This window comes from Siniperca chuatsi, linkage group LG20, assembly GCF_020085105.1.
Source record: "Siniperca chuatsi isolate FFG_IHB_CAS linkage group LG20, ASM2008510v1, whole genome shotgun sequence".
Taxonomy (NCBI): domain Eukaryota; kingdom Metazoa; phylum Chordata; class Actinopteri; order Centrarchiformes; family Sinipercidae; genus Siniperca; species Siniperca chuatsi.
Window position 1 is genome coordinate 1,446,784 of NC_058061.1, and position 26,839 is coordinate 1,473,622.

Genomic DNA, 26,839 nt, shown 5'->3' on the forward strand with positions numbered 1-26,839 from the left:
GTGTGTGTGTGTGTGTGTGTGTGTGTGTGTGTGTGTGTCTTCACCTGTCCAGGCTGAGTGAGGATCGGGGGATTCCCGTGTAAAACAGGGGCTTCAGGTCTTTGATCAGAGCATCTCCTGCTGGCCTCTGGTTCCACCTCTGGGCCAACCGAGAGATCTTACTGTCCGACCTGACACACACACACACACACACACACACACACACACACACACACACGCAGAAGAAGAAGAAGAAAAGGATGGATAAGAACCTGAGGACAATAAATCCGCAGCTGAAAAAAGAAACTGCTGTGTCATCCACACAGAAGCCAAAGAGAGAAACAGTCCTCGACAGGTGTCTCCAGGTGAGATCACACCAAAACGAGAGGAAACGGATCCGAAAGACCGAGAAGGGGGATGTTCAGAAAGTTCTCAAACCCTCCATCTACCTTTCTGCCTGTGTTCAGTCCACAAATATAAAAAAATAAATAAAAAAACGCAGCCTGAAATCAGAATTTCTTCTTTCTCGTTTCTTAAGAGCCAGCTCCTCCACGCTCCGTCGTGTCAAACTGTCCCAGAGACACTTCACAGCGCCGTCACCGCAACACACGCCTCGCTCGTGTTGCAGTACTGCTGCGAAGCGACGAACCCCATCGAGATTCTCATAAACATTTGGCAGTTTCATCAAACGTCCTCTGCGAGCTGAAATCTCTTCTCCTTTTCCGAGAAGAACAACGGGGACCGAAGGACTCCGCTGCAGTCTGACGTCCCGCCGGACTGCAGCAAAATTCAACAAAGAAAAGATGAGAACGTGGCTCCCAGCAGTCCTGCTTGGCTTAAACTGGATCCCGGGGCACCTGAGCTGGTCAACGATCCTGCACCACAACCCAAATAAGGAACTATTCTGCTTTACAAAAGACCAGATGAGACACCTGTCAGATCAAAACTGAGGCGCAAAAGTTGCTTCAAAGCTGTCGAAGTACAATAAAAAAAACCTGAAATTCTGTCAATATTTCTATAGATTTTAATTGCGTCTTAAAGTGAAGATTCTGGCATCAGTAATACTCACTATAAAGACTGGAGGCAAAAGACTCTGAGGATCCTCCGGGGGAAGTACAACAGGCTGTTCAGCAGCAGATCTATCCCAGCGTCTGAGCCTCCTCCGCTGGGTTAAATCTCTCTGTCTGATGCCCGCTGGCTGCCTCTGGCTCTCTGGAGCTCTGGATCATCTCCAGAGGGGAGCAGAGACTCCGGCAGCCCCCAGATGCGATGCTCGGTCCTGGGTACGCGTGTGAGAGTGCGCGTCTCTTATCTGCTCGCTACTGTGGAGCTCCGGCTCTGGCTGACTGTACTGAACACCTGCTCACCGGCGAACGCATCGCTACGCATCGGCACACGCACACACACACACACACACACGCAGCAGAGAGCAAGTGGATGATTGGTCGAGAAAGAGAGAGGGGAGAGAGAGAGAGCGAGAGAGGGGGAGGGGGGGAGAGAAATGAGATAGGGATGTTTGACAAGAAGAGCAGAGAGCAAGGCTTGATGTGTGTGTGTGTGTGCGTATGTGGTGGCTAGTTGGTGTGGCCAGTGATATGATTGACACACACACACACACACACACACACACACACTATAGCGACTATGTAAACCCTGATATAGGAGGGGCGGCAGCCTGAGGCTTTGAAAAGGCTGAGAACAAAAAGGACAGTGCGAGGAGGTGAGAGACGCAGAGCGGGAGATTAAATCTACTGATGCTCGAGAGGAAACGGAGTCACTGCAGCAAAACAAATCTGATTTCTAGAAATAAAAAAAATAAAAAAAGGGCAATAAAATCTAATAAAACTGAGGATATTATTCAAATGTTTTGTTTCGAACTCTAAGATACTCAGTTTATAATGATATGAAACAGCATCACACCGCAGTCGGAGGACGCTTGGTATCTGCGCTTGAAAAATGACTTAAATGATTAATGGATTATCAAACTATAGTAGCTGCTGATGGATTTTCTAATCATTTGAGCTCTAGCTATCGATAAGTCGTTTATCAAATCAAACACCTCTGGGTTTTCGGAGCGTTCGGGACTCTGCGTGGGTTTTGTGCCGGTCTTCGGACTCCTGCATCTCTGGGATGATGTCAAGATGTGCAGCCTACATTTCAAAATAAAGGCATGGCAGTGGAGCTCAATTATTGATCAATTATCGGCTTCCCTTTATTTACAGGCTTTTGTCAGAATCACTGCATGTCATATATCGGTTTCCCCGGTGAACCCAATCAACTCGCACGCCAGCGGTACTATACACATTAAAATGTAGTTTTGTGCTTGCATATTTTCATCACACACACACATAAATATCTGTATATGAATGGTTGGATTGTCAAAAACAAAACCACTGATAGAGGAAAACAAATAAAAGCTTATAGTGACGGATTTGGTCTCTCCTGGATGAGCATGTCCCGAGTTTTGGCACTGCAGTTCCCATCATGCATTGGGGGAAGCAAGCAGGAAGTATGTTGCCATGGAGCAGCCCAGTTTTTAGGCCCTGTATTTATTTATTTAAGTCATGATGCGTTAGCTACTGCAGGTCCTGTCTTCACCGTAACCGTGGAAACAACTGTAAGTTGGGTTAGAGTTAACACTGAGGAAAACATCTGAACACGCTGATGAGGCGAGACGTCTGTAGCTTCAGTCGTGTGACGTATGTGAAACAGGACACGTGTTTAGTTACGAGACGGATTTAAAGGAAATCCTTCACCTGTGATTGGACATGTTGACTATCAGAGACATCAATCTGATCGAGAAGAAGAGACAACAGTCTGGAGGTTCTGTCAGAACTGTGCAGTGTTTGAACTACGAGGTTTGTGGTACCGTACAGCTGCACCATGTGTTTATTATTTAGTATTTAAAGCGCATTTATTTTGCTTAAAGAGTCACCGAGTGTTTTCCCCGTTCTGTGTTCCCGCTTCAGTCTCTCCTGGATAACGTAACGATCATACAGCTTTATGTTCTGACCAGTTTGAATTATTTCAACTTTGCTTGTTCGGGTTTTTCCCGTCAGTTTGGCGGACGGGTCAAAATACCCATGAGCCTCGGCAGCCGTTCAGCTCCCCCCCCCAGATTCATCTTTAATCCACGATTAGCAGAATGTTTCTTGCCAATCAGCACTTTGGGAGTTGTAGAAGCAGATATTTTCTGACACTGTGGTTTGTGTGTTTCCAAACTACACAAGCGCTTCAGCTGTCAGTCACCTGACTGTCTGTGGGGGAAGTGAACGACTTTCAGGAGCCAGGGGCGCCTGGAATAGCTCCTCCCACTTTTCAACTACAGACCAATGACAAAACAACCTGCTCAGGTTCAGAGGTGAACTTCCTGCCTTCAGACAGACAGCAGAGTTCTAGAATCCCGCATCAAAGGATCAAAGCTGGTTCCGTTCCGCGGCCTCTGAAGGGGACAAGAGGCCACGGAACGGAACCGGCTTTGATCCTTTGATCCTTTGATGCAGGACTCTAGAACCCTGCTGTCTGTCTGAAGGCTGGAAGTTCACCTCAGAACCCAACAGAGCAACATTAACTCGCATCGACTTCACACAAGAAGGATCTACTACAGAGACAGTCTATTACAGACCACTACAGTCTACCACAGACCACTACAGTCTATTGCAGACCACTACAGTCTATTACAGACCACTACAGTCTATTACAGACCACTACAGTCTACTGCAGACCTCTACAGTCTACTGCAGGACACTACAGTCTATTGCAGATCACTACAGTCTATTACAGACCACTACAGTCTATTGCAGACCACTACAGTCTATTACAGACCACTACAGTCTATTGCAGACCACTACAGTCTATTACAGACCACTACAGTCTACTGCAGACCACTACAGTCTATTACAGACCACTACAGTCTATTGCAGACCACTACAGTCTACTCCAGTCCACTACAGTCTACAGTCTTTTTCTGCAGACAGTGCCATGGAAAGAACAACCAACCCAGCAAACGGGGTTAGATTTGCTGGCGCTCCTCCTCGCTGGGACTTCTATCGTATGCGACAGGATCTGTTTCATGCTCAGCGGGTGATCTGGCACCTGAAAGGACAGATACACGGCTTGTTGCAGCAGAACAAGAAGTCACTGGATGGAAAGGCCAACAGCGATAAACCGGATATAAGCCACGAGACCATCTCATATTATGAGTCCCAGATCTTCTCCCTCAAGAAAAGTCTCCGATTCCGGGTGAACCAGGTGAATTTCATCCAGCACAGGAGCCAGATGGAGTACGACACGCTGGCAGCGAGACGGGCGGCAGAGAAGCAAAAACTGTCAGAGCAGCTGCGGAGCAGAGAAGCTGAATTCCTCCAGGCCGAGAAAGCCTGGGAGGCCAAATACAACGCTCTGGAGGAGCAATTCAGGAAGCAGCTGGCCGAGAAAGACCCGAGCCGGGAAACCAGTGAGACACAGCTGGAGCAGAGCCAGGAAACTGGTGCGACACAGGTGGAGGAGAACCAGGAAACCGGTGCAACACAGCTGGAGGAGAACCAGGAAACCGGTGCAACACAGGTGGACCAGAGTCGGGAAACCAGTGCAACACAGCTGGAGGAGAACCAGGAAACCAGTGCAACACAGCTGGAGGAGAACCAGGAAACCGGTGCCACCCAGCTGGAGGAGAACCGGGAAACCGGTGCGACGCAGCTAGAGGAGAACCGGGAAACCGGTGCCACCCAGCTGGAGGAGAACCGGGAAACCGGTGCGACGCAGCTGGACCAGAGCCGGGAAACCGGTGTGATACAGGTGGAGGAGGAGGAGAAGAAAGATGTGGAGGAGCTCCGTCTGAATATGAAGGAGAAGAAAGGAGGTTTCTGGTCTCGTAAGACGTGGATGAAGACTGGACATACAAAGGTGGAGGAAGAGAAAAATAAAAAGGACAAGAAGGAGATGAAAAGAAAAGAAAAGGAGCAGAAGAAGGAGATGAAAAGAAAAGAAAAGGAGCAGAAGGAGGAGATGAAAAGAAAAGAAAAGGAGCAGAAGGAGATGAAAAGAAAAGAAAAGGAGCAGAAGAAGGAGATGAAAAGAAAAGAAAAGGAGCAGAAGAAGGAGATGAAAAGAAAAGAAAAGGAGCAGAAGGAGATGAAAAGGAAAGAAAAGGAGCAGAAGAAGAAGAAGAAATAAGAAAAGGTTTCTGGCGTTGGGTATTTTCAGCTGGTGGAGTAGGCTGCTGGGTGTTCGGCTCAGACCGGACAACAGTAGCTCCCTCTTCCTCCCCCTTCACCTCTCCACCTCCCTCTGTCTCCCTCACCCCCTGTCCTCCCTCTTTCCACCCTCTACCATCTCCTCCACCCCTCCTCACCCCCTCCTTTCCTCCTCTATCTCCCCCTCCACCCCCTCAATTCCCCCTCCACTCTTCCTCCCTCATCCTCACCCCCCTCCTTTCCTCCTCTATCCCCCCCCCTCCACCCTTCCTCCTCCACCCTCCTCTCCACCACAGTTGAGTGCAGCACAGTGGCTCAGTGATTAGCGCTGCAGCCTCACAGAAACACCTCCACCTTGTTTCTGTGTGGAGTTTGTATGCTCCTCCCTGTGTCTGCGTGGGTTTTCTCCGGGTGCTCGGTTTCCTCCCACAGTCCAAAGACCTGCACGTTCGGCTCATCGGAAACTCGAAATTGGCCCCAAATACATAAAAATCAAATAAACAATCAAATAAACAATCAATCAAATAAAAGTTCAATCATATTTCTGCATCGTCTGCCTCTGAATGAAGATATACAGTATAAATACAACTGTATCACATTATGGTTGGTATAAAGTATAAGTGCCGGTGTCTGTCGTCAAATATTGTTTTTAAGTTTTAAACAACACTAAAGTCCTATTCGGACAGGATCGGTGTGACGTAATAAAAGACGCTGCGTTCCACATGCTGAATTACAGTTTAGGACTATTCTAAAGACAATTTCTTATATTTGTTATACATAACAAAGAAGAAGTAAATAAACTAAGGAGGTAAATTATGACAGCAACACATCTTGCACATATCCTGCACAAACTAGCTGAATGACAATAACCAGATCAGAGAAATACTTTGAGATGGATCGCAGGGTCAGGAACGTGAAATCCACGAAAATCACCGAGGTCTGAAGTCCGCTCGCGGCCCGGCAGCGTCGAGTTGACGTGATGGCGGTGAACACGTCACGGTACGTATGAGCGGAGTCGCTAATTAAAAAGCTGTCAGTTGTTTAATCTGTACACAAACACGGCGATTCAAATGATTTTGCTCAGACATTCGTCCAGCAGGAGTTTGTCACGTGTCAAAGGTCAAACTCTGGATTTGAACCTGCAGCGTCGGGCGGCGTGGCGGTGGATTCCCAGGTATCTCTGAGCGACTGCATGTTCCCACCTGCTCCGCCTCATCTTTACTGCTCTGCACCGGCCGTGGAAAACTACCGACCTCACTGACCCTCCACACACACACTTACAGGAGCAGTTCAGGATTATTGAATTAACAAGTCTGGTTACTAAACGCTTCAAAGCGGGCAGAAAATGAACAGCTGTTTTCTCTAGATACGTGTTCCTCGAGGACAAGTGTTCACCTGAGGTAATTTAGCTTCATTAAACACAGGTTTGGGTAAAATACTGGCAGTGAGCTTGGCCTGCCTGTTAAACAGAAACATGGTCTCCATGTGATGATGGTTGTAATTCTACAAAAACATTTTTAATTCCACCTCCATTCAAGGTTTGGGAGAAGTAGATACTCTGGTATCAAGCTGCAGGTGCGTCTACAAAAGTGCAATAAAAACTACAAAACAATATGAAACCACTGAATATTAAACTCATTCTATAACAAAACTGAATTCTCATTGATGTGAAGTAAAAATAATGTAAATATCACTTCTTTCAGTGTCGTCCGTCCCATAACTGCGCTCCCCTTCCCGCCGTACAGAGCAGACGCAGTCGGCCCCGGTGTCAGACTTTTATCCAAAATGTTTGCGTCTGTAAAACACAGTGGAGTCTATAGTGTCCAAGCGACCCAGTGTCAGTGTAGATGCTACTGGGTCAGATGATTGTGGGTAATATCTGTCATTAACACTTGAACCATTGACAGCGAGGAGCTGCGGCACTATTGCTCTCCACCATCTTTATGTTTCAACGGAAAAATCCAGCAGTTTATTCACCAAAAATCTTAACATTCAGCACAAGCAGCAGCCAGTAGTGATTAGTGCAGCCTGCAAAGCGCACTGCAACTCAAAGTACCTGTGAACACAGCCTGATCTGAAATGACACGTCGGATTTTTCCACTTCAAAGAAAAGATCATGTAAATCATGTGATTTACATGATCTTTTCATTTAATGAGTTAGAGGATAATAAGCTGTCTTAATTTATCTTTTAGTCAACAAATCTCACGTTCGGACCCAAACCAACAACACGTCGGTGCGTCTCTCAGCACCGTCTGACTTCCTGTCTGCGGCTCTCAGCTGCGAGCCCATTGGTTCCTGCTGAAGATCTTTAAAAACTCCTCACAGATCTATAGTTTGATGTTTAAAAAGGCTCAGTAGTTTCCTCAAACAGCTGCTCGCTGTAGTTTTTATCAGACCAACAGGAGGAAACAGAGCATCTGTTGGGGACTATTTCCAGCGGCGGATGAATCCACATGTGGTGCTGTAGTGAGTGTTTGGGGCAGCAGGACGGTGTGTGTGGGGCTGAGGCAGAATAAACTACAGTGTGTGTGTTCGTGGTGATGAAGGAACATGTCACCCAGTGCAGCAGAGCGGCTCGCTGATGTGTTTTAATAGTTTCTGGACAACGAAGGAGGAAGAAGATCCATCAGCTGTGATTCACACACACACACACCTGTTAGCAGAGACGTTCATGATGGTTTGAGTCTGAACGTGAGCTTTGATGGCAAGAAGAAAAATATAGAATATCACCAGACTTAAACTTTAACGTGTGTTTTTGTCATTACATCATCTCAGTGGGTCTCAGTGTTAAATCTGGAACATTTCTGGATAATCTGCATGAAACCACAGCTGTGTCGGGAGTTACAGCTGCCAGCGAGAGAGACAGAAACGCCCAGCAGGAACGAACACCAACAAACAATACTGTTGTGACATCACAAACAACTCCAAACAATTACTGTGCCAGCATCCCGCCAGCCTCTGCTGAGCCGAGCCGAGCCGAGCGGCTGCCAGAGGCGGCTGCTGCTGCTCATTGGCTCAGAGCTGCCTCAGGATCGCACTGTTACCATGGCTCCCATTGAAGACCAACAGGTGAAGGGGGACAGAAGACAGAGAAATACTATGCAAGGCTCTTACAGTTTCAATTTCAGTATGCAGGCATTTAAATGTCCTCATTTGAATATTTGTACTGGTGTTTTTATCTTTTCACGCCACCGATTTTCTTCACAGCAACAAACACAGATGAAACGATGAGATCGTTCATGTGTGTAAATACACTGCCAGGTCCCTTGCCGACACGCATCTCTTTATGTAAATGTTTTGGCAACCGTACGCGGAGATAGATCTAGAGAGAAGCCCTGACGACGGTCTTGGTAGGGTGGACCAGTGTCGTGTCTGTAACACTTCAACAGGGCTCGAGTCGCTCGAGAGCTGCGGTTAATTAATTAAATCACTTAATCGATCGTCTTTTGTACTGCTGAGTTTCATGTCTGTCAGTCAACCAACAGTGTCTATGGGCAAAATAAATGCGACCTTCACTTGCAGAACCACGGCCGCCTGAAATAGCTCCTCCCACTTTGCGTCTCTATGAGGTCACAGTTTCTGTTTACGTTAATTTCCTATTTGCATCTTTACAAACTGTCCTTTACTACATTATCTTTGTTTAATGCTCAGTTGTAAGTGTGTTTCTTTACAGAATATTACAATTTACATTTATGCTAAGCTAAGCTAACCAGCTGCTGGCTGTAGCTTCATATTTGTGTGACAGACATCGACTGGCATCGATCTCAACGTCTCTCAGCGAGACAGAGAACTAGCGTATTTCCCAAAACTATTCCTGTAAACTTGATTTTAGAAAATAGTGACTTAAATGACTTTAAGGGCTCGTTATAAACTAAAATAACTTCTGAACCAGGCATCATATTTAGCTAGTTGTATGTTTTAAATGCAGCGCAGTAAAAAGCACAATCCTCCCTCTGAAAGTATAACGTAGCATATAACGTAAATACTTTCCAGCACTGCTTTACTCCCAGCAACAGGCAGGACTGGCAGTATCTTTGCTTATTTTCCCCAAACTTCATTATGTAATTTCCAAATTGTAACAAGCCATTCAGAATAGTGTCCGTCACGCTGAGGTGTGTTGAAGCGAGTGTGCCGGAGGAGACACAGAGGAAAAGAGATGTGGAGGAGTGAAACCTGTCGGCTGCCTGCCTCTCTTTTGTTTCTGATGTTGCTGCAGTGACGTTCCAGCGAACAGGACGTTCTTCACAGACATGTTTAAAAAACAGCCTGTATCTGGAACCATTAACTGACGGAGGTCTGCTTTAATTCAGGAGTGAGGAAGGTGGAGAAACAGTGATGAGAGACTGATGTGTGCGTGTGTGTGACTTAGAGCTGCACGACACGGTAAAAAAATTAATAATCAATCATATTTTGATTATTTTGACAAAAGTTGTGACTGCCATGACAGAATATGATTCACGATTAGTGTAATTTTGGCGTCACAATTTTCATTTTCACTGAAAAAACTATTAAATTCCCAATGATGGGACATTTGTTGGGGTCTGCACCAAACAAACATGTCTTCTTCCATCTGGAGAAGCAGATGTGCAGGCCGGGGCGTCTCTGCAGCACCGCAGCACATCATTAGAAATGATTGGATGTAGCACTTGGTCATATTTCTATCATATTTCGATAATCGTGCAGCCCTAGTGTGACTGTACTCAGGACATTTTAACAATTTCGTGTCGTGACCACTTTCTTGTCTTCAACTCCATGGCCCTGCCTTCGGCCGGTCTGAAACTCAGCCTCGCTCAGGAGACGAGCTGCTGCAGGCCCTGGACGGTCCACACCGATGTTGTGGTGACAGTGAGGTCGTCCATAAAGGCTCTGATGGGGGGGGGGGCTGCCGAACGCCAGACTTGGACAGGGGGGCCTCTGAGCTCAGTTTCAGCGAGTTCAACATATCAACTTAAATGATGATGATATGTCAGTGTTGTGTTTACGGATTGTTTTCAAAAGAATCTGTTACTGTAGACTTTAGTAACTGTTGTATCGGATGTTGGACTGCGTATCTGCAGTATTTACACATCGAAAGATGTAACGGGGAGATACACACCCCTAGTTTAAACACTACAGGGGAGCGTTTACCTCCTCTGCTGAGAAAGTCTTTGGGGAAACCCTGAGCACAATGCGTTTGCATCTAACAGCTCTCCGCAGCAGAGGACTGATCCACCCGGCATGACTCGGCAAAACCACGTCTTTTTGATTTGTAAAATCAAAGTCACCATCAGTGCAGATAAACAAGTGGCTCTTTTCTGTGTCCCATACATACACCTTCTGTTTGTTGGAGTGGTTGCGGAGTTATTGTTGTCTCGGCACTCGTAACGACTCGTCACTGCCAACATGTGAAGTCACGATCCAGCAGTATAGCACCAGTAGACATAACTTTAATGGGCTGAACAGTTCGTGTGTGTGTGTGTTTGTATCATGAGAGAGCTTATGAGTGTGTGGGAGTTTTCCAGCAGCACCTCGGGGAGTGTGTGACAGCGAGGAAATGACTCGTATCAATCAAAGAACTGTCGCATTAGATCCCTCCCCGGGTTTCACACAGCGGCTGCCAGACTCCCTCAGCTCTGCAGCTGAGCTCACAGCAGCATGGCGGCTCCTTGCTCAACAGGTCGCTGCGACTCACGGCTCCGGCTCTCTGACCGCGGTCCAGCGCTGTGGACGGAGAAGACGTCGAACCTCACAGCGGAGCGTCTTCGGGCGCCGTGCACTGCTTCGATTTTTACATCAGCTTCAACTTTAACCGTGTTTGTCGGCGAGCTTTGACTGTCCTCCCAACGTTTACGTAAATGCCCCAAAGCAGCATCTGTTTACGTGCAAGTGACGGCGCCCTCTAGCGGTCGAAGTAGGAGCAAATGAGGAAGTCAGGTGACGATGGTATAGAGCAGCAAAGCCAACAGAAGGAGGAGGTCGGGGTGGATGGATGAAACAACTAAACAGCAGAGACCACTGTTCACTTCCTGTGGCAAACCGATAGTCAAAGTTGTTTTTTTTTTTAAAACATAACCACCATCCTTAACCATGTGTGTATTATTGTAACTATGACAACGAAGGTCCTCTAACCGTAACAGTGTGAATTTTAACCCAAACCATGAATGATCTTCCCCCTAAAGTTGTTTTTGTGCCTAAACCTAACCAACCCTAACCACAGTGTTGTTAGAACATAAGAGAGCAACACTGTGTGATTGTTTTCAGCTCATGATAATCACACACACAGCTTCTGTTTCACCAAAATATGGCTAAGTACACTGCTTTCATATTTCGGTGTAACTGAGCCGCTGTTCTCAGTAAAGGAGGAAAAAAAGATTGATACTAAAAAGATGGGTAGAGTGTTACTTTTCAGTTTGGTCACTTCCTTCCGTTGAAGATACTGTCTTGCTGTGACAGCGTCAGTCATTCGTGAAAATGCCAAAAATGGGCAGCAGTTGTGTAAACCCTGACTGCTGACTGTCAGGAACAAAGAGGCATGTGGTGTGACGCTGTTATACGGCCACAAAGCCCACAGCGGGAGGAGGTCGGGGTGGATGGATGGATCAACAAACCGTCAGCCTTTAACGTTTGTTCCCTGATTCCAACAGTCAACGTTGGTTTCTTTTAACCACTACGAAGATCCTGTAACTCAAACCACGACCCTCCTCTAACCAAGTCATCTTTGTGCCTAAGGCTATCCAACTTTTACCAAACCGTTGTCACATCAGAAAACGGTTTTGTATTTTTTAAACGGTTCCGACAATCCACCTCCTGCCAGTGAGGGCTTCAGGTCATCCCTCCATCCCTCCATCCATTTTCTGCCTCGCGGTGGCAGCAGGCTCAGCACGGCAGTCCAGACGTCCCTCTCCCCAGCGGCGCTTTCCAGCTCCTCCCGGTGGCCAGGCCAGATGAGATGTATAATCTCTCCAGCGTGTTCTGGGTCTGGGGTCTCCTGCCAATTGGACGTGCCCAGAAAACCTCCAAAAGAAGGCGCCCAGGAGGATCCGGATCAGATGCCCGAACCAGATCAGAAAATGCTTTCATGCGTCGTTCTGGAGGGTTATTACAAACACTGTACTTTGTTGTTTTATTTAGAGAACCTCAGCAAAATATGGAAATTTATGCACCAGTGAAACAACTACTGGGGACGGATCTCACGGCTCTGGGTCTATTTCGCTGTGATAACTAACCAACTGTAAACTATTTGACGCTAGATATTTCCCCAGCAGAGTTTGATATTATCTAAGGAAACGTTTTGGTGCGAGTCGCTAAAAATCTAAAAGCGAGGGCTTGTTCTTAATCTTAATCCATCTGAGAAGACGAAAACCCCCATCTGAAGAACAGATGGTTCTCTGAAGCTTCGGCTGCATGAGCGATGGCAGCAGTTTGAGGAAGACATCTACAACGTCTACTAGTTTTTTATAAGAAGAACTGTTTTAATTCCGTCTGAAGAAGTCCACTATCAGTACATAAACACCTGCAGGGAATAGTTCTTCGATCAGGAGCTACAACAAGACACTCCAAACCAAACCGCATCTGAAATGGCAAAGACTCGTTAAAGACGGAAACTAAACACTTTCAATCGGAGCTGCTGTACGAAGATGAAGCGTTGCATTAAGAAAACAGTACAACAAACCGCAGAGCTGCAGTGCAGACATGAGAGCTGCTGAGTGGAGGCTGGTCTGAAAACCCGTCCAGTAGCTGCTGCTCTGCTAATGTGCGCCATCAAAGTGTCATTAAGTCACAAACTGAACCCTGACAGGATTAGTCACCGTTCTTCACTTCAATGTGACTGTCAGAAAAATGACTCAAGTGCAAAGAAGAAAACACTGACTAATGTTTGTTCCAGCTAATGTCACTCAGAGAGATTTGTGTCCCGACTTCATATTATACTGAGTTAAGAGCCAACGTGCAGCCTGAGACGCTCCACTATTCGGTGTCGTGTTTATGGACACTGTCGGCCCAGAATGCAATGCGTGACAGAAAAGAAGCTTTCAGATGGAAAAAATGTCAAAATACTGGATAGTGGTTAATGCACTCATTAATTCAGACATGAATTCATTATTTTGTGGCTCTGTGAGCACTTGGGTACATTTCTGTTTCAGTTTTTATGGATTTTATGGCTGAAATAAAGGTCGATGAATGAATCCGTCAGAATGACGATACCTTCAGGAGCCTGCTGTCCTGTTTGTTTGTTTAAACTGCCTTAAATTCACTTTACATTCAGCTGTGCGCCTTTCTTTAAGCACAAGTACAAGAGTTTGACACTGGGCTGCAGGTTGTGTTCTGCCTCTTACCGACAGTAACTGTGAAGAAAAGTGCTGCTGGTGCGAGGTCGTCCCACCACATCAACCAAACACCCGTATGGATCCTTTCGTAATGTGCCGACAGAAAAGCTTTTTGTCATTTAGCTTTAAGGACTTGATTTTAAAGCACTTAAAACCATGAAGGTTAATAGCACTCCGGTGTAGAAGAGTCAAGTTTGTGACAACTAAACTAAGCGGTAGCTGTCGCGGGCCTCCTCAGAAATGTAAGTAGACGTCGGGGCTACGGCGGCTACAGAGATGCTACGTGGAGACAACAAGAACTGTGATTGGTCGGCTTGGGCTGCTTGTGTTTTCTCCTGATGGCGGTGGAGTCTGATGAGAGCGAACACAACATGAAGCGAGTAGAAGAAAGACTCAGTAATCTGCTTTTCCGACTCGATCACCACACAAGAACCTTAATAATGGACAATTTTGCAAAACACTGGACTACGTTAAATGACAACATTTCTTTAATATCCAACGTCGACGCTTCGTGCTTCCTAAAATATCTGTGCGTGGCAACTACAGTACTGTTAAGGGCAGGCCATCTATCTACGTTCACATCTGAAGAAAAGCACGCTGACGCTCTGATAACAGAACCACAGCGGCGCTGTCGTGACGCCGTCGCATCATTATGGAGTATTATAATGCTGCGTTGGCCAGTCAACTACATGCAAGCTCACATTCCTGCTCCATACGTTTTAATGTGAACGCTGTGTTTCTGCTGTTTGCCTGTTAAAATCCTTCCTCTGTGAAGTGTTTTGGAGTCTGATAATGGGAGACCCTGGATTGTAGTTCATTGTCCCAACGCGCCCACGTCAACGCAGACCCTCGGCCTGTTTTCGGTCTAAACGCAGACTAAACCCGGCTTCAGGGCCCACAGCGAGAAAAAACACCGTGGAGCTTTTCCCACGATGCAGAAAATAAAAGCAGAGCAGGAGAGTTAACAGATCTCTGTTGGTTACAAAGCTGTTGGCAGCAAACCTGAGCTTCACATAATGTGTGTCTGAGCCATATGAAGCCTGAGGGGAGTGAGGAAGTGAACAACAAGTTAACACACCTCTGCAAACTACAAGAGCAGCGTGTGAGACTAACTACACACAGGAGTGTGGCATTTCAGAAGGAGATAGTCCAAGTCTGCATCGAGTAGGGCTGCAACTCACTATTATAGTCATTACGATCGATCTGCTGATTTTTTTGGGGGATTAATCCATTCAACTGTTTGTTCTATAAAATGTCAGAAAATAGTGGAAAATAAAAATCCATTTATAAAACAGATAAAAGCAGCAAATACTCAAATCAAAGCTGTAACCAGCTGATCGGTGATGTAGCTCGAGAAGTGGCTTAAATGATCAGTCCATTATCAAAACTGTTGTCGATTCATTTTCTGCCGATCGAATAATTGATTCGATGTTTCGTCATTAATCTCAGCCTTTTACTTTGAAGAGAAACAGAGGAAAGGCCAGAGTTCAATGTCTGAAAGCAGTTTTTCAGGATTTCAAGGATTTTTCAATGAAACTTTCTTCAGTGGGATTTAATGATTTAAAGGATAACTAACTATTTCAACCTGGTTCTGATTTACATCGTTTCTGTCAGTAATAACAACCTTGCACTCACCAAGTTAATATCTGAGATCTGGGTCTTACTGATGAACACCACCAAAGGAGTAATAATAAGGAGTTTTACAGAAAAATCATTAAACTGACGTCTTGCCTTCTTGCAAATAAGACCAAAGTTGTAATGAACTGGAACGGTGCTTCAAAGGTTTGTTCTGTGATCCGGAGGTAAAAGCTGCTGCTGACAGGTCTTTGACTGCAAGGACGAACACAACAACCAACAAATGCCTCGATATCTTCGTTGATGAAGTTACTGATGTTCTTGATGTTCATAAAGGTTAAATAATAAAATAAAACAATAGGCCTTTAAATTTGTGTATTGTGCAGTCATATTTTCTCTATCACTGCTCAAAATTCAACATCAGAAGACTCAGTCGTCATAAAATGCAAGAAATGAAAAGACCACTTGTTCTGATCAATTTCCTACCCAACAACACCAGCTTCAGTTAGAAGAGCTGCGAGGGGGGGGGGGAAGTTACGGGGACGCTGAGAGCTGGAGAACAAAGCTGCAGAGAGTGGGAGAGATGAAATATAATCACAGTAAGAGAGACAGAAAGATCCCTCTCGAGCAGATGAGTCAGAAATCTTCCAGTCACGACTGATGCTACTCAGAGCTGTAGTTATTGTTTCAGCTGTGTGTGTGTGTGTGTGTGTGTGTGTGTGTGTGTGTGTGTGTGTGTGTGTGGTACAGGTTGTTTCAGGTTTCCATGAATGTCCTCACACACCCTTGATCCTGCTCGTACTGAATACACCTCGTACAGCAGCGAGGACGCCCCCTCGTCTCACCTCGAACCACAACTTCACACAAAACACACTCGTGTGTGTGTGTGTGTGTGTGTGTGTGTGTGTGTGTGTACAGTTTTCTTTCTGCATGTCCTCAGTTTGGTACAACACGAATTCAGGAGGAAACAAAAGACACTAACGAGCTTTTCAACAGACTTCGAGCATCTTCAGTCTCAGCAGAAAGCTCCACCAGCAGACTTCATCATCTAACTATCCATCCATCGGCTATACCCGCTCATCCTTTAGAGGGTCGGGGGTGTCAGCTGACACTGGGTGAGAGCCGGGGTAAACCCTGGACAGGTCACAGAGAGCCGCCAATTAACCTGCATGTGTTTGGACTGTGGGAGGAAACCACAGGGAAACTGATTTCCTGATGGAGGCCGTCATGGGCTCAGTTATCAGTTAACAGGTATTTCCCTGAGCTGGACATCGGCCTGGTAACGTTGTGTACAGGTGGGAGGTTTATTCAAATGCGGCAGCACAGAGAGAGCTGTTGGTATTTCAGTGGAAATGAATCAGATCTTAGACATTTCGCTGAGAACAGACGTCTCACAACGAGGTCTGTTTCTGGAGCAAAGGTTGGCAAAGGACAAGAAAGCAGGGACACGCAGACCTCAGCTTTAAAAACCTAACTTCAAGATGGAAATGTGCAACATGCAACTTTTTACAAGTCAACAGAAGGCCTCAAGTTGTTTTTATCCCCCTTTAGCCTTTGCAGCAAGCTTCGTTACAAAACCATGAAACTCATTATTCAGCCAAGAGCCAGTTTCTCGTGCTTTCACAATCTTCACTGTGTATGAATCAGAAGTTGGCTGAAAAGACGGAAGACTCTTTAAATGAATGGGTGGGAGACCTATTCTGTGCGAAGCTGATTCTGTTGCTTATTAATTACATTAATTGTTTTTATATTTGTATATTTATATGATTCATTATAATGTTTTAATTAAACTGGAATTGGTTGTTCAATGGATATTGAATTGTTTTAACGATATCTAAATTCTTGGGAGCTGGTTGTGGTCCTTGGTCTTTATATGAAGGTGTTGTTACAATCGCACCTGAACGTGGCGGCAGATGTTTGACATCTTGACTTCTAGAGTTTATTTAATATTGTGACTCTAACATTGCTTGTAAAAACAGCTGATGACTGTTAACAAGTAGGACACAGATACAAGAGGTTTTTGAGTAATGACATCAAAACCAAAAATGGTTACAACTGCCCCCAGGCTCCCCTAGTTACCTGCGTCTGAAGCACCGACGGGTTGGTAAACGCCAGTAAATAGTCTGTGCCATCAAGTGGGATGAACTGAATTAGCCGGCAGCTAGCGTTAACGCTACTTGAAACTATACGTTCTCTAAAATGGTGGACAGAAATACAATTCGCACATGACAACGGAAACAAGGCGCCTGTCAAAGCCTGCTCATACGTTGTTGCCTAGCAGCACAACTGTGTCGTTAGCTGGCGGCTAACAGCTGCTTGTGTTGTGAAGTACAATCCCAATGATGATGTTCTTTCACCCAGCGAGTTCTCCCCTGTTGTACTCGCTGAAACAGCCAACCTCCCGCGTCCCTGATTACTACTTAAATAATACAGAATAATGCTCAAAGTACAAATACATTATTTTAATTAAACTCCTGAACCCGTCGATGAGTTTAAATCGGCATCACAAGATAAGGTTTAGGAACGTCCGTCCGTCCGTCTGCTGATCTATAAATGAACCGGAGGGACTCTTCCAGCGTCTGTCGTCCACAGCTGATTTATTCTGTACGGAAAGTTTCTTCTTCAGGTCATTAAATCTCTGCCGACACCTGAAGGCAGCAGGACGCACCTGTTGATGCATCTGCAGTATGTCAGATGTCAGATTAACGGAGCTCAATAATTCTGTGTCACATTTTACGATACGATGTAATCATTCATGATGTGAGAATTATGACTTATGACAGCGTTGATCGATGCGATCGTATAAACCGCTTCACCAGACTGTTATACTTTCTGTTATTTATTTCTGCTGTCGTCGTTCTGACAGACCTCTTGTGGTCGAGGGAATGATCATCGCTGTCATCCAGAAGTAAAGCAGGAAGCAGCGGGACGTTATTAATGCCACAACACCGCTCAACAGCACGTCTGACACGGGAGACTGCGGTTTGCATCTGTTCTCCGACCGACAGCCACAGTGGTTTCTTTCTCGAACCGTAACCAAACCTTAACCACAGAGACGGCAGATCTGGAAACAGTCCCATGACGCATCTTGTGGACAGTTACACGTAACACCAGAAGGCCCTGAGAAACAACGTGGTCCTGCTGAAAAAGAGGACTTTGAAATAAATGGAAACCTTTGAACTGGTTCCAGTGCTTTTAGGCTGCAGCAAATCTTTTCCTCAGTCTGGTTTCTCTCACGTTATGCTGACCAGCATCTGACTGCATTATCCTGCTCTGCGGAGCATTTTGACTTCTCAACTCAATATGTTTATATTAACAGTGAACCAAATGACTCTGTAATATGTACAGGGTCCCTGACTGCTCCCCTCAGGGCTACTGAGCTTTTTAGCCTCTTTCGGCTCATTGTTTTGGTTTTCTCTACAACTTCACTGACCAGCTGCTGAACGTAGCGGAGCATCTAGCAGCTGAAGAGCCAGATGTTTCCCTCAGAAGCTGCTGGAGACCAAACACAGAGCTGACAGAGAGAAGACCGGACTGACACAGACACGCCTCCTGATGAAGCGTCATGTGACTCTGACACGCCTCCTGATGAAGCGTTGTGTCGCTCTGTAGCTGCTGGAGGCGGAAATAAGTTAAACATGGCAACTGAAAAGGTGAAGATACGTTGATGTGTTCACATCTTGTTTCTGCTGAAAAGAACATCTGATCAGAAATCAGCCATGAATGCAGTTTTGGAAGTTAATGGCAGAACAACAGCCAGCGTATTGTCGTTTAGGTTGGAGGGCTTGTTTGCCGTTTCGCCGTCGGCTCGATTTCTTGAGAAAGCTCTTGTAGAATACGTCGTTCACTCATCGTGTAATTGGGAAATCAATTAAAACAGTGGATTCTCTGTCATGATGTTCGACCAGCGTGGGACTGAGTTACACTCGACTACAGCATTTCTGCCGTTCTCACAGATATTCTTCGTATGATGAAACTGTGTCCTTGATTTCATACATGAAACAAAGACTGTGTGTTGCTCTGCTGACATTGTTTTTGACTAACATCTCCGTCCTCTGTTGGTGCAGTTACAGACCGGCGGCAGCAGCCTCGCTGTTCAGTTTACAGTCCGCTCCACGAAGCAGCATGGATCTGCTCCACATCTGCTCTCACCTGGATTCATTTCTTTTTGTTTGCCATCACTGTCGACTCGTATAATTGTCAGATTTCATTTAGAGTATCAATGTGTGCGATCACATTGCTGCTATTAAGTGACATCCAGAGACGCACAGAGGGACAGTGAACACCTCCCCCTACATATCATCCTAAACCAGGAAACTCATTTTCCTCCCAGAGGAGCCGTTTATTCTTTAACTGAAGAAAAAATGTGGCTTCATTAGCAAACAGGCAGGAAGGTGACGTGTTCCTTCAGCACTTCGTTACACAAATCAGTGATTTCATTTACACAAAAACCAAAACTGAACCACTGAACTAAAAGTCTACAGACTGTACAGACCTCAGCTTCCAGGCGTCTCAGCAGAACTAAGAGCACCTTTTACTACTTTTATCAGAGAGCTTATCCTGACTTCTTTTTACATCTGAGTTGTCTTTTATTTCATTTTATACCCTCTTCGCTTTAATTTACTTTTTTTTCTGTTAGCTATTGTTTCTTTTGAGTGTCATGTGAGTATCATGAACTGCAATATTTGACATTTGAAATTTTGAGAAAAAATCCACATTTAACGCTAAATCTGTGAAGTAAACAGAAACCTCGTCGTGTCAGACGAGCTGAGGACAGTTCGGCTCATGTAAACGTCCTCAGAGGAAACACAGAGCTGCAGTTTCTCCACCGTTCGTCAGCTCCACTGAACCTGCCTTTCTTTCCTCCTTTCAATCGCTATGGCAACGTGTAACCAGAGGCCATTATTCTTAATGGATACCTCGGGCCCCTCAGTGTGTGTGTGTGTGTGTGTGTGTGTGTCATATAACAGTCGCTGTTAGTGGTACCCTAGTCACACTGGAGCAATTCCACTTCAATAAATCCCACAAGGTAAAGTCTAATATGCTGATGAGGTTGTGTGTGAGTGTGTGTTGTACTCTCAGTGAAATACACGTCGTTCTGCAGAGAGCGCTCACTGGAGCTGCAGATATGTGGGATTACTGCGCAGCATTAAAGAGACGTGGATGTTGCCGAACGTCCTGGTCCTCTAAATAATCTGACGCAGTCATTTTTATTCGAGCTGAGCAGATCATTCAGTCGCAACACGCTCGATTTCTTCTAGTTATTGAAGACTAAACCGTCAGGTGAAGCGGAGTGTGCACTGCAGCTACTGTGTGAGAAAACATGTTGGAGTGCTGAGCCGTTAACTGAAGGCGCTGTTCAGACGTTAGCAGGAAGAAAACGCAGCCTCCTTATTCATTTCAGTCGGACCACTGCGTCAGCACAGCGGGGGTCCTGCTAACAGACGCAGGGCCCGAGCTGAAGAGTTGCTCAGCTCTCGAACCCGCTCGGCCGGTCAGAACCTCGTAACGTGACGCTGTGTTTATGTTGTTTACTTGGTGATCGTGGAGACGGAGGAGGAAATGATTTTCACTGAGTCTCAGTGTCACACACCTCGCCTCAATTTTACACCAGGGCTCTCAAATTCATTCATTCATTTTGTTTTTCATTTTAGAGTAATTATTTGTTTTTGTAGCGAGGCTGAGTATAAAAACCGCCGTGTAGGTGAACAGAAACATTTTAGGTTATTCTGTTTCAAAAAGGTGTTTAAGGCGACAGTCCATCCTTTTAATGAGCTCAAACCACATTTTAAATAAATGTATTAAATAGAAATGGTTTTAAGATTGCACCTGTAAATAAAATCCCAGCTCAAGCGTTCAAGTGGCCCCCAGATAGTTTAGGTGGAGTTTGAGACTGCTGTTTTAAACTCATGATATACTGTGTTAGTAAAACTTGACTTCCTGGATTGTACTACATAAACTGTGTTTCTGACGTCTATCACTCATCAACACTTCAATTCCTACAAATGTTCTGGGGTTTGGTCACACGCCCGCCCGCCCGCCCGCCCGCCCGCCCGCCCGCCCGCCCGCCCGCCCGCCCGCTAGCTAGCAGCTAGTTCACAGTCTGGACTTTAGAATCGGGCTAAAGTCAATTAAAATAGCTTAAAACCGGAGGTCTCCCAAATACGCTTTGAAGCTGCGGAGCTGGAACCGCAGGTAGAATAATCAGAGCTATCGATCAGATGATTGATCGCGTTTTCTCTTTCTTCGCCACAGCGGGCGAAAAAATAAATAAATAAATAAATCACTCACAAAGTTATCTGTTAACTAGTCCGACCAACCGCTGCGAAGAGCAGAAGAAGCTGTAGTAACATTAACGTTGCATAAACAGGGACTTTGTATTTCTTTTCTGTGCTAGCAAACAACACAGAGCCTTTCACTAACTGTGATAACGTTACTGCCACCTGATCTACACACTTTGTGGCTGACTAAGGTAACGTGACTACCAGCGGCGACCAGCAGACACACTGAAAACTATATCGCACATGAATTAATATTCAAATATATCGAATATAAAGCCGACCCCTAGTTCAAAAGATACCAACACAGAAAAATTCCACTGCAGGGAGCAGAGCTTTCATATCACAGTATAATCTAGCTCCAAATGTAAAACACAAATAAATAAATCAGCTTAAAACCAGAAACTCCACTGATTCAGTTTCACACTCCTGTAGCTCCGTCAGTCTCACGACGGACACTTTAAAAGAAAAAGGATGAAAATCGTCCCAGCAGAACCAGAGATATCGTCTTTTTTATTTCACGCATTCTCCTTTCTTGTCAAAAACTTGGCGCCTACATTACCCACAATGCAACTCTTCCTCTGACAGTTGTGTGTGTGAGATTGGGGTGTGTTATGCTAGTAGCGGCTAATGTAGCCTGCAGCAGAGGTTGTTTCAGTTCCAAACTTGTAGTCGTTGAGGACATTTCAGACTTCACACAGCTCCCTCTGAGACACTAAAGGCTTTATGCCAGCTTTAAAATCATCTGCAGTAGTGCTAAAACAAAAAGCAGTATGTCACCTGTCCATAATGTCACCTGGACAATGTTTTAAGACAAAGCAGGCAGTGAGAGCAAGTCAGTACTAGTGGGTAGGAGCCCGATGTAAACTCAGGTCATGTTATTCAGTCAGGGAAAACAAGACGTGAGACTTTCTAACAAAAAGAAAAGTTGTATTTGAGTCCTTTTCAAAGAGAATATTGAGTTCAGAGGATCAGTCTGAAATCATTGAGGATATAAAAATATAAAGTACTGAAATAGCTTTTATGAGCTTTTTTTTATGTGTTGGATAAAACATCTTTTTGTCTTCTTTTTCTGAATCGTCACGGCGTCCATGACCCTGCTCTCCCCCTCTTCACAGCTCGTGGCCATGAAAATCCATTAGCCAAGATTTTTACACTTTTTAAGCAGATTTACTTCACATTTTACTGTCGGCCTGCCACACAGGGGTTAACCCTGTCAGTCCCAGGTCAAATGTTATGTTATGTCCCACTCAAAGTCTCTATTAGCTTTCATTATGGATGTACTGCACGTTTTTACAGAACAGTAACACAACTAATCAATGACAGCTGAGGTTTTTTGGCGAAACTGAGTAAATCTTTCTTATTTTAGCTATGAGGCTGTTGTGAGCTCACAGTTGTCAAAGTAACTTTTACACTGACCTTTCTGACATCATAGGGGTCAAAGGTCAACACCTGGAATGTGAATAGTTCACTAAAGCATCACAACCGATTAATCATTTCCCATAAGTGGAACGGGACACGAGCAAAAGCTCAAGTGTTGCTTGGCTCGCAACACAGCACGCAAACAGACGCTACAAGTGCGATAGTTGATGGTGTTCAGAAGGACCAGGGCTACTGGTATGTTGATATGACCAATCGCTTCGTGTACAAGCCGGCGTTCTGCTGGGACCGATTTTGGTTTCTTATAAAATCCTTTTTCCTTAAAAAAAGGTTCTGTAGACGAGATTCTGAACATTAATATAACAGCGATAACGGCTGGTTATTTTCACATCTAACTCGGTGAATTAAGGATTTATTTCGACCAAACCAGAGCTGGTGATTGTCGGAACAGAGGAAAGACTTAACAAAGACGGTTTTGGTGAGTTTTATTTTGTTTCTCACCAGTTTGAATGTGTTTTACGATGACCTGCGAGGTAAAATTACTGTTTTTCTCAATGGAGTCTTGTGCGCCGTAGCGCCCATTTGTTTTGGTGCGAGATGCTGGTGCTCTTGTGCGACATTTAGCGGCAGTGAATTCACTGAGACTATTCCTCTCTTTGCTTCATAAAGTCTGAAACAAATCCTGAGGAGGAGGAGGAGGAGGAGGAGGAGGAGAAGAAGAGGCAGTTTGAGATGAAACCAGAGTCAGTGCTGCTGACTGCTGGTTCCACAGGGTTCACAGCAACACGGGGAAATGTTGTACAGGTGTAGTGGAGCTGTGAACTGGACCAACAGGAGTAAACATGAAGTCACATGACAGGTAACTCACTGATTGGACAGTTTTGGCGATGTCATCCTGCATCATCAGCGCTACATGGACCCACAGAGGAAAATCTAATTCTGGAGACCGACAGCAGGTCACGCAGCACTTTAATACCTATGTGTAAACTTCTGTCCTCTGGAGTCCCAAAAGACCTCATCAGGGAAGAACTGATCATCACAATTATTAGTCCAGACTGGAATTCAGCCTCGTACGTCATAAATAGTGACAAACCGGTAGAAACGATTTGCAGTGTGATGTTGTGGGGTGACACTGTGCGGTCGCTGTGTTCCCCTCCCTGCGTAAATACACGGAGTAGGACACAAACCCAGCACACCTCTGTTTTAACTTCTATTCACTCTGATATTCGCTACGCGTTGCCGTGGTTACCAGATGATGCTGACAGTTCAAAGGTCAGCAGATGGATTTTAGTTCACGTTAAAAAGGCACTGTGGTCGGGCCGTTTCACTTCACCGCAAACGAACCGCACCAGTTCCAGTTCTCCCTCCTCCAGGGGTCTCGCTCCGATTGTTAAGTCCACACCAGAGTTTGAGTGACAGCTTTCACACCAGCCTAAATGAACCAGACCAGATGAGCAAGCGTACCGTTGTTCGAAAAAAAGGGCTTTTGGGCGTTTTTTTTTAAACCTGTAGTTGATTTGCTCTGGTCTGAATCAGTGGAGGAGTTGGTAAACTAAACCAAAATGCATCATCACTAAAATCCGCTCCACTCGTTGGTGAGATGAGTCTGGGGCGGGAGCGAGAAAGTAAAACACAGGAAGAAGGTCCTTCAGAAGCTTCTATGTGCACAAGTGTCAAGAGGCTTCATTCTCCAGCTAGCTGCTAGCAACTGTTGATTTCACCCATCGACATCCCAGCATGCAAAGCACACTGGTTCAGACTGAGCTCGCATCACTTTTCCACCACAAACGACCCGCTCCAGAATTCGTCTGTGACCCGACCCAGACAACTTCCTGTAAAGGGTCTGCGGTTGTTTTTGAACGAATCGTACCGGACTAAACGACGCAGGTTTGAAAACAGCTTTAGTTTCTGCTTCTTTTCTCCGAGTTACAAACACCGTGGGCTCACTTAGAAGTCAAAACCTCAAAAACTGCAGTCAAGGTTTCTTTCTTCAGCTAAAAATATTCCTTCTATTTGATTTCACTGAGAGTGAAAATGAAAAACAATAAGAACACTGACATAATCTGGTTTCTCAGATCATTCCCTCAGAAAAATACAGGAGAGGTCATGCCTCCCGTTTTATTAAATCACGACTTATTGCTCACAGCTCCGGGACATACTTCAGGTGAACGTTTCAGTCACAAAGAGCAGAAAGCACAGAAAGAGTAAAACGCAGGGAATATTTCAGTACTGGAAGACGCTGAAGACGACAAGAAGAAGAGGTGAGGACTAGCGCTTACAAAAGCATGAAACCTGGAGAATGAATGTAAAAGATTGTGTGTTTGACACTGACGATGAAAGGACACTTGGAGACAGAACTTACTTTTTCCTGGTGTCGTATCTGGCCGTGGTTCCCAGACTCTGAGAGGGACACACAGAGGACAAAATGATCAATTTCTATGCAGGATCATGGAGAGCAATATTACACCACCTCCATTCAACTCCACACTAATGTCTCATCTGAGGAAAACACATTAACGTCACATCAAAAATACATTTCTGTAGAGGTAGCTACAATCTGTGTTTTGAAGGCCTCTGCTGGCAGGAAATCAAATATTGACAAATCAAATATCACAGATTCAGCTGCAGTGCTCACTAATTCACCCTGGAAAACACACATGATGCCGTTACATCATTCACCTGTTTATCCAACTGAGAAAAAAAAAAAAAATTATGAAATAAATGAGTTTATTTCCTTAAAGCAATATTTATTACATTACCCATTAAATATTTATACCAGCAATCGTTAAGAAAAAGTTTGACATGTAGACATTTTGTTATTCACTTATTCTTATTTTGTATATATATATATATATATATATATATATATATATATATATATATATATATATATATATACAGGCATCTATTTCTTTCGCGTACTTGCATGTACATAATAGTTCCATGTTTACTTGTACAGATCTTCATTCAGCTTTGTTGTCCTTGTTTTTAGCTGCATGTCTACTTCCATCTTCCTGAAAATGACAGGGCTCAACAATAAGGATTGCCCGATTGCCCGGGGCAAGTAAAATGCCACGTCGGGCAGGTAGATCTAGCAACTCACTTGCCCGATCGGGCAAAAAAAGAATTAAAAACATGTATTTTTCCGGAGCTGATGATGGAAGCAGCGATCTCTGTCGAGAGCTGCACGTACCGATCTGAAACCATCTGTACTGCAGCCCGCCACCAGGGGGCGATCACGAGGTTTTGGCTTCACTTTTTGGTAGCTGACATGTCGTCCATCTTTACGTACAGTCTGCGTTTCAGGCGTGCAGCGTTCCTGCGGTTCATTTCCCCCACAGACAATGTGAGGTGGCTGGATGGAGACCAAACTCTCCTGGTTGACCCGTCAGTACAAAAGACCAACAACTGTGTTAGAAAATATCTGGCTCTTTGATAACAAGTCAAAAGGCACAAGAAGCCCGTGGACACAAAAGCTGAACGAGAGAAAGCCAACTACTACGTCCAAAATGCATTTCAGTAAGAAACAACCAATCACAGAGCTGCAAATTCTCTTGCTGAGGCCATAGATCACATTACACTGTAGAAACTTGATAAAACCTTCAGCAGTTCAAACTAGTTCACTCTCAGATTCTGGATCAGTTTGGTCTGACTTTGTTACGCTTCTGATTGCCGTCTTAGTCTCCATAGCAACAGCAGCTGAGGCTCATGGGTATTGTAGTTTTTATAACAATCCACTAAACGGACTGAAAAAACTCCCCAGACTTCTCAGAAATAAAGCTGAAATAATTCAAACTAATGACATAAAACTATCAACCCTGAGCTGCGTCTTTAGCCTATTTCCATATAAAAGTTATTCTGGTAATAAAAGGTTGGTGATAACTGATAAAACTAAAAATACCGACTAAAGGTCCTGGCGAGAGACCTGCTGGAAGAACATTATTCTGTGACTCCATTCGTTTTATGGGCTTGTCATTTAATTTTTCAATATTGGCAAGAGATGACCGAATATTTTAAATACAAGTTGGTGAAATCCCAGATAAACTCATCACAAAAGGATGAAAATCCCTTTAAAATATTTGGCTGCTAGCAAGAAAGTGATCACACGCAGAGGACGACTGGACTGCA

The 26,839-nt window shown here is 44.9% G+C and overlaps 1 protein-coding gene across 8 annotated transcripts in view; it reads right to left on the minus strand.

Annotated features, from left to right (window-relative positions):
• ankfn1 (ankyrin repeat and fibronectin type III domain containing 1) overlaps positions 1 to 26,839 on the minus strand; it is a 127,500-nt gene that overhangs the window by 60,540 nt on the left and 40,121 nt on the right. For 5 of the 8 annotated variants that reach the window (XM_044178262.1, XM_044178259.1, XM_044178260.1 and 2 more), the window contains exons 6-7: positions 25,074 to 25,111; positions 45 to 170 (exon numbers count right to left, since the gene is read on the minus strand). In XM_044178262.1, the coding sequence (XP_044034197.1) occupies positions 45 to 170; positions 25,074 to 25,111 (164 nt within the window). Of the gene's footprint in view, positions 1 to 44; positions 171 to 1,048; positions 1,286 to 25,073; positions 25,112 to 26,839 lie in introns of those variants that run through there. The other 3 variants (XM_044178265.1, XM_044178266.1, XM_044178264.1) reach the window with 2 other exon arrangements.